The sequence below is a fragment of the Coffea eugenioides genome, chromosome 6 (genome assembly GCF_003713205.1).
Source record: "Coffea eugenioides isolate CCC68of chromosome 6, Ceug_1.0, whole genome shotgun sequence".
In the NCBI taxonomy this organism is placed as follows: Eukaryota; Viridiplantae; Streptophyta; class Magnoliopsida; order Gentianales; family Rubiaceae; genus Coffea; species Coffea eugenioides.
Window position 1 is genome coordinate 51,777,647 of NC_040040.1, and position 9,059 is coordinate 51,786,705.

The window sequence follows — 9,059 nt, forward strand, 5'->3', positions numbered from 1 at the left end:
TAAAATATTGTACTCAACACCGGCTGGAACCACCGTACTTTAAAAATTACCTAGAGCTTATTTAGTAAAATCAGACTATCTATATGTTATTAAAAAAAGGGGGATAATTTCAGAAACCTCCCCTGAGATTTTTAATAATTTCACTAGCCTCCCTGAAGTTTGCAAAATTGCACAAATCTCCCCTGAAGTTAATGTTTTGATAACAAAATTAGTCCAATTAGAAAAAGTAACATTAAAAAGGTACTTTAAGGAGAGAAATAAAACTTTTATTTCATAAATACCCCTTATGCATGTATATAAGTTGTATTTATACAAGAATAAAAATAATTAAAATTTAGAAATAATTAATACACACATTTCATCACTCAAAAAGTTCTCATTTAATAAATTAGATAACGCAAATAAGTAACAAAACTACACTAATAATCACAAGATTCAATAAAACAGATTAGTCATTTCTTTTGACATGATGTTTACTATAACTCTTGTAATTTTGAACAGAAAAATTTTCAAATTTGCCTTTTATTTCCCTTCGTTCTTCTTTACTACTATCTAATAATCAAGTAATTAGAGTACTAATTAATGAAAATAACTGTTGAAAATTTCTTTAATAGTGAACGATGACTTTTATTAATAAAATAACATCAATTGATATACCTAATGGAGGAAAAGAGAGAAAAAAGGCAAATTTTTAAAAAAATTTGAGTGGTAAAATTGCATATTTAAATATGAATTTTTTAAGTGTTAAAATGTGTATATTAATTGTTTCTAACTTTTATTAATACAACTTATATACATGCACAGGGGTATTTATGAAATTAAAGTTTCATCTCTCTCCTTAAAGTACCTTTTTAATGTTATTTTTTTCTAATTGGACTAATTTTGTTATCAAAAGTTTAATCTCAAGGGAGGTTTGTATAATTTTACAAATTTCAAGGGAGGCTAGTGAAATTATCCCTAAAAAGGGGAGACTAACCAACTAAGTTCGTTGGCCACCAGGGAGGGACAACTCCCAGAGTGTAGGTAAGAAGTTTGAAACCTTTCGTCCACATTTTTCGTACATAATTTAGTGGAACATTTTGGGAAGTAGTTTAGTTCCTTTCGAATTTTTAATAATTTAATTGGGTCCATCCCTATCCCCCTTCCTTCCTCTAATTATAGGACCAATTGGAAAATTGTTGCACTAAAAAAAAAAGGGAGTTTGTGTTTATGATTCACGAATGGCAAATTAAGTTGATCTGAGAACTCTACGAAGCCACTGTCTGTTGGTATAGCAATTGACTAAATTCACTGTAAATATGTTAATTTCAGCCACTTGTAAATTGTAATCTAGGTATGCTTGCCCTGAACTTAGCACATTGGCCATTCGTAAGACAGGCAATTCAACTTATGCAAAAATGTTTTATTTGCCCTTGTCAGAAGTCTGTTGTTTATGTTTAATGAGTTCAGTGGCAAGTTTTCCTGCTTGCTCAATGTTTGGATACCGAGGTTCCTAGGTTAAAGTATCAGATTAAAGAAGAAAATTATAATTAATCATCAAATGATGGCTGTACATTAATATATATGTTGATTAACTAAGCACACAACCATGAGACTCGAAACAACTTATTTTACTACCAGAACAATGCCCTAATTAACATCACTGTCACGGTCATATCATAAAATTTTATCCTTATAGATTCAAGATATTGCACCGTTGGTTTCAAGATAAGCACAACTTTGATGAACCGTGTTAATGTGGCTTCTTGCTTTGCTGCCAAAATGTTTTTTTTAGCCACTAAGAAAAATGTTGAGCAGCTAATTAAAGTATGTGGCTCCTTCTGCAACAGCAGAGATTCAACAAATGTAATTGACTATAACATGCCAATTGGTGAAGTCCACCCCACGAGTCTTCGTGTCTTTAGGACCACATGCTGCTGATAATGAACTAAACCGTCCAAGTACAAGGTCACAAGACTTCGCTCAAAAACAGACCTGCGGATTTTAGTATCTGCACACTTAATCAATTACTCAGCGGTCATTAATATGTTACAAGTGCAGATTTTGGTAGTGTTAGTCTCCCTTGCCTGCATTTCCTGTCTCAAGATTTCCTGAAACATTTCAAAAGATAGTTTAGCTCCCTTGAATTCTCAATAGCTTAGTTGGGTTCATTCTTATCCCCCTCCCCATAGTTTGGGACCAATTGTAAAATGTCGTACTCAAAAAGTCTCCCTTAGTTGGCTTAATTTACTTTTTGTTGTCCGGGTTCAGCTCTGATAATTTTGTCGGTAACATTTGCTACATACCGGGCGATCGTCACTGGAAAAATGAACCCGTGATCATATTCTTTTCCATTTTTTTTTTCTTTTTGACTTGGCGGTCTAATTTTGGAATGGAGCTCGGATAATTTTGTCGGTATCTCTTTTTTTTTTTTGGGTTATATTAGTACTTGACTTGGCAGTGTATTATTTTTATTATTGTTGTTGTTACCATTATTATTAATATTTACGGTGAATCATTTGAAGTTCCAGTCCAATATCTTCACTTCTTGTAGCAATTCACCAAGAGCTATTTATCCAATTAATGCTTCACTAAGAAAACTTTTCTAGCATCATATGATTGTTGGATGGTGCCACAATCTAAGCTAGGAGTTGCTTGTGATATGCTGATGAGAAAAGTTTATTCTCATGCTAAACTATGAATGGAAATTGTGATATATCGTGGACAGTAGCTTCCAATATTCTGTAAAACTATTTCTAATATTTTCTAAATATGAGCAATAAGCCAGTACGTCCAAAAAGTTTTCACTTGACCTCCTTTTATGATAATTTGTGCTGTAAGAATTTCTGTTGGATTTTTCTGCTCAATGTAGCAAATGTTATTTTAATTTTCTTAAGCTTAAATGCATTTACCGATCAAAACTACCATCAATGGAGCCCAACAAGAAAAGTCTGCTTGTTGGTAGTCTAAAAGTTGATTTAAAATGGATTTCCAAGTCAACACTCAAAAAAAAATTTTCCAAGTCAACTGATCATCAATCATGGACCCAGACATCAATAATCATAGAAGGATCACTTTATGAAGGAACCTCTCTCCTTCGCTTAAAATCTTCCTGTGATAATTATGAATAATAAATGTTATCAACAGCCCAGAGAGGAAAGTTCAACCAAGGAGAGGACAAGGAAATTGGAGATTGTATGACTGAAGAAGAAAATGGAATTGCGAGGAAATTAGTTTTGAAAGCAATGTGGTGCGTCCAAATGACCCCAAATGACCGTCCTTCAATGACAGAAATTTTCGAAATGCTCTGAAGAGTCAACAGAACAACTGTGCAACTCTGTAGCCAAGAAATACACTAATGCAGTTGATTTTTTAATCAATTAGTTAATTTTATCATGTCAACCTCTTCATAATTATGCAGTTGATTTTTTTTCTGTTGAAAATTAGAAGCCACAACGAGTTACAAAGTGATAATTGCTAATAAGTTATCTGTAACTTGTAATGTTGTACACCAATATTTACTATATTAGCACTTGTTTAATATATCTAAAGTCTTCTTCTAAAGCCATCTGATCATTCCACCTGTTGGTTTTACTGGTAAAGAATGGTTAGAGTATTAGCTACAAATACATTTTAGCTACATTTTCCATCACTCAATAGAATTTTCCTGTACAATAAAATAAATGCATCTTCGTCGTAAATATCAATGGATATGGAGCCCAGTATGAAATTGCCTAGAAATGAAAATACTACAAAAGCTGACTGAAATTGTCTAATAAGAATTTCCTTCCATCAATAAATCAAAAAAGATTCCATGTCTACATTCAATTTGGTTGGCCATCTCCGTGTGGAAAAGAACGAAGAAAAGAGAAGAATAGAATTGTAGGAAGTAAGAATAAAAACAAGATAAGATATTGAGTTGTCTTCCGCTAGTACTATGTTTTTGTGGAGCAGAATTCCTAAGTAGGCCCTAGCTGCATGTTTCTGCCCCCTATAGTTGGACCCCTAAATTGATAGAAGAAAGAACAACTTGAATAATTAATGCCGGTATCAAAATGCTAATTTGACATATTTACTATGTGATGTTTGTAGATGACAATGAAAACTTGCTCAATATCTACACTTCTATCAAAACCTATTCGACAATGCAGTCGAACTTTGACATCTTTTGTGATACGGAACGAGAAAACCAGGGTTTAGGAACCCATCATACGTATTCGTTGATAATTGTTTAGGGTTTTTAATTTAGAAGTTAAGCATAATAAAATGGTTGGAATTTTTTTGATTTTCCAATGTGGGACAAATTGAACTTGTACTGTGAGAATAGTTCGTCGTTTAACTTCTAATGCATTCGGTTAGCAGCTTCCCCCATCGCAGCCCAATGCCAAAAAAATAGAATGGTTTATGGAATTTTGCTGGTTTATTAAACAAAACATCCCAACTCCCAAAACTAATGGAAGAAAGTACAACTTTACTAAAACTAGAACTTGAGATATAAAAACCAGCTAATTTGAAATTAGGCTTGTTCTCATTTGCTATGAAATTTTGCAAAATTTAATTAAAGTGATTGGTGAGGATAATGAGAATCAGGTAAATCTACTCTTCAGTAGATTCATAATTTTAATTTCTTTGACTATTGAAAAAATCTAAAGTCTAGATGTAGAAGCAAGAATATAAAAAAGTTAATCATCCAAATTTTAGAATGTATAATCAAGAAAAATAATCAATCGAAAATAACCCTTAATTGTCATGTGCAAGGATCTAAGTTTAGTCTACTAGAGTGTTTTTCCCACAAAATGTGATTTTGTTGTAATTGACTGTCAATTTCAACTATCAGGGTTGGCATAATGATCACGGAGGGCTCTTAGAATCTTCCTGCTTGAGGTAACTCTTTAGTAATAAGGCTATCTGAAAGAGATAATTCATAAATTAATTTTGGCTTACATACATACATGTTGGAGACCTTAGGTCCTGTTCTCTTTACCAACTAAAGAGCCCCTTCTCTGTTTCCTATATATATATCTGGCTTCTTCATCCTTTTTTTTGGTGTAATTCATTCAGTCAATGTTTAACAAGCATGCTCCAATTTCAGTGTTTGGTAGTTTTGTTGTCTCTAATCCTGATTGACTTCTTTTTGCAGATCCCATATGATTATGATTATATGCTTATGAGGGATGGTCACAGATATGTTTATCGTACCTTCAATTCAAAACACACAAGCTGCGACCATAGCCCATCCACTTGCGTGGGTAATGACATCAATTTACAGTGCCCATTTCAGTTTAGAGGTGATCATCCAAATCTATGCCCTATTGAATTCTGTTGTGAAAATAATCGCACCGTTCTACCCGTAATTGGTGGTAACCATCTGGAGAAACAACAGTATAACTTTTCTGTGAAGCTAAACAGTATTGATTATGAGCAACAAACACTTCGTCTCTTTGATCCTGGGGTGCAAAAGAACAACTGTTCTACTCTGCCAGTTTACTCATTCAAGCCAAACGACGACTTCTACCAAAAGCAAGTTGGGGCTTCTACCATAATGTATATTGATCCCGATGCTGGTTCGTTGGTCTTTGTCAGCTGTCAGAATCCCGTGAAATCGAAATATACACCTCTTTATGTAGACACTGCTTCCTGTAATATCACTGCAAATCAGTTTTCAAAAATGAAAGCTCCGTCCAATTATTACAGCTATGTTGTGGTGGGCAAAAATGTGGTGGCATCTGATATTGAAGAGTCGTGCACTGTCTATAAGACAGCTCCGGTAGACCTGCGGTGTCTCCCTAATGTAACAACAGGAGATATTTCGTTTCAAGACATCCACAATCTTCTGTCCAATGGTCTTGACCTCCGGTGGTTAAGAGAGTGGCGGAGCAGGAGACATTTTCCTTGTAAGTACACTGATTTGATGATTTATTAATATGGTGATTGATGATAGCTTATGATGATCTTTAAAAAGTATTCAATACTACTGCTTGAAACTATTATGTTTTTTGGGAAATTAGTGATAAGTTATTGTATCTTGAAAGATTTTATGATATGCAGTGGTATGTTTGGAGGCTAATTTTGGTGTTACTGCTGTTCAACTTTTTTATTTTTCTTAATAGAACAACCAAAATATTGTTAATGAATACAACTGTTTATTTCAAAATCATTGGAGGTATGGATAACTGATTAAGAGAGTGCTGCAAAATATAATTTTTAATTTTCAAAGGATAACTCATTAATGCATTGGAGGTGGACCTAGAGTAATGTGAAAGTGTGATTTAACCTATCTCAGTCTTTGCTCGAACTCATTTTCCCCAAAAGAGAAAAAGAAAGATGGAGGAGTGGAATGATTGTGTCTGCAAATGTGGTTATTGTTTGGTATGATTGTGTCTCGTTATTGCACTCTTTATAGCGATTAGTACCTTTTTTTTTCGAAACAATAATTTTTTATAGCGATTAGTACATATAGAGATAAATTGTTATACTTTTTACAATATTTGGTGTCCACAATCCATAGCAAATAATTAAATGCAAAATTCATGTATATAATAAGAGAATATAAATGTATAACAAATTATGCAAAAAAAAAAAAAAATACAATAATAGTATACAACTACACCTGCCCCAATTTTCCCTAGGTCATCTTCTAATTTTGTGGCAGATGAAGTATTTTTGTGTAAGGTTTGTGACAGTAGATCTGACAGTAGATTTGTGATCTTGATAATAATGTTTGAAATCGTATTCTTCAAGTTAGGTGGAGTAGTTTTGTAGGGGAAGAGAAAGGAAGCAACACACTACCGTACCGTATTGCTAATAAACATCTAGTTTCAAAGTTACACATTAACTTGTCCGGCCGCTTGCCCTTTTTTTAAGATTAAAAGAATTAATGAATTTAACTCTCGATTTCATACAATTAGAATACCAGAAACCTACTGTTGGAAATCTTTGTAAGCAAACAAAAGTACAGGAACATTGCTGACTACATTCTCATATATTTTTGTTTTTTTTTTTTTTTTTTTTAAGAAAGTTTAGTTGTTGTGTGATCCCAACAAACACATGAATTATTGAATTCTCACTTTGAACCATGCAAAACATACATACTTTGAATTTATTCTGCAGTTTGAAACTTATAAACATTTGAGCATCCAATTGGACATTGACTTTGATTTTTGTCCTTGGGCGATATAGGGCTCCCACAAGGGCGAATCAGCGACGCAATTCGATGTGAGTAAACTTATTTCTTTGATATACACACACACAAAAAAAAAATCATTCTTTAATCAGGCAGACTCTTCATATTTCAGTATTTCCATCATAATCCTATGAGTTTTCTTGTATGAGCAGCTTGCCGGTTTATTGGTGTCCCAGCTTTGGGTAAGGCATCTGATTTGTAGTTAACAACTCTGTCCATTTGGAAAATACTAGAAGTCAGTCAATCATTGCTAAAACTTATTGTTTTGTTTTTCTATTTCAGTTTACCTAAATGCAGCAATAAAAGTCATTGGCATTATCCTCTTGTTTGCTTTCCTCCTTTATCGGTATCGTCGGAGGCATTTATCGAGGTATGATACAATCGAAGATTTCCTACAAGCAAACAACAGCCTCATGCCCATTAGGTACTCATACAAAGAAATAAAGACAATGACAAAAAATTTTGAGGAGAAATTAGGTGAAGGAGGCTATGGTTTGGTTTACAAAGGCAAATTGCGCAGTGGAGGTGCAGTTGCTGTCAAGATGCTGAACAAATCAAAAGCTAATGGCCAAGAATTCATCAATGAAGTTGCGACTATTGGAAGAATACACCATGTGAACGTGGTTCGGTTAGTGGGATTTTGTGTTACTGCCTCAAAACATGCTCTAGTGTATGATTACATGCCTAATGGCTCTCTAGATAAGTTAATTTTCTCAAACTGTCAAAATAGTCCTCCATTGAGTTGGAAACAAGTTTGTGAGATTGCAAAGGGGGTTGCTCGTGGCATTGAATACTTGCATCAGGGGTGTGATATGCAAATTCTACATTTTGATATTAAACCACATAACGTCTTACTTGATGAGAACTTTGTTCCAAAAGTTTCGGACTTTGGACTTGCAAAACTTTACCCGATGCAAAGGAGTATTGCAACTCTTACTGCTGCGAGAGGAACTTTAGGTTACATGGCCCCAGAGTTGTTCTACAAAAAGATTGGAAGAGTCTCGCATAAGACAGACGTTTACAGCTATGGAATGTTACTGATGGAGATGGCTGGGAGGAGGAGAAATGTGGATGCGCATGCCGAGCATTCAAGTCAAATATACTTCCCTTCATGGATACATGACAAATTCGATCAGGTGGAGGAAATGGAAATCGGAGATCATGCAACTGAAGAAGAAAAGGCGATTACAATAAAATTGATTTTGATTGCATTGTGGTGCATACAGATGACACCTGAGGATCGTCCTTCAATGAGAGAAGTTCTAGAAATGCTTGAAGGTGATGCTAGGGGCCTAAAATTGCCTCCTAAACCGTTGTTTTACCCTCCAGATTCACCCATATCCATGCAAAGAAGCAGTAATAGTTGTTCTTCTGGTGAGTCAACGGTGCCCCTGTGTAGCTCTGTTGCTTTAGAAATAGAGCAAATGGATGACTAAGTAGTACTTTCAGTGAAAGCTTTGTCTAGTAGATTTGTCTTTCAAACTCTTAAATATGCCACCTACTACCAGATAACATGGCAAACTGAAATATCAGTTTGGTATCAATAAAACTGAAGGGTAGCACCTTGATATATGCTTCATACACTACAAGAAATATATTTTTCAGTGACAAAAATTTATGTGACAACAAAAATCTTGTCACAGATAACCTAATTCAGTGATGACATTAGGTGTCATCACAGATGAGTACAGCACAAGCATAATCAGTGACAACATTGGAAGTTGTCATTCTCAACTCGTCACGAAATAGTTGGCGCGCATCTCATTTGATGCCGCGGGAAATGATTTTATGACAACTCAAGTAAAGTCGTCACAAACGCTCTCTCTACAGTGACAACATAACTTGTTGTCATTGAAAGTCTACCCGGTTCCAATTTTGTGACAACTTTTTGCATCAC

The 9,059-nt window shown here is 34.4% G+C and overlaps 1 protein-coding gene across 2 annotated transcripts; it reads left to right on the forward strand.

Annotated features, from left to right (window-relative positions):
* Positions 1-5,025: 5,025 nt before the first annotated feature.
* LOC113776127 (putative cysteine-rich receptor-like protein kinase 16) lies at positions 5,026-8,734 on the forward strand. 2 transcript variants are annotated; one of them, XM_027321217.1, is made up of 4 exons: positions 5,026-5,873; positions 7,159-7,194; positions 7,315-7,344; positions 7,445-8,734. In XM_027321217.1, exons 1-4 carry the CDS (start codon positions 5,057-5,059, stop codon positions 8,596-8,598), a joined length of 2,037 nt encoding a protein of 678 aa, XP_027177018.1. In that variant the 5' UTR covers positions 5,026-5,056; the 3' UTR covers positions 8,599-8,734. The 2 variants fall into 2 exon arrangements, with proteins under 2 accessions (XP_027177018.1, XP_027177019.1); XM_027321218.1 differs by lacking the exon at positions 7,315-7,344.
* Positions 8,735-9,059: the final 325 nt, after the last annotated feature.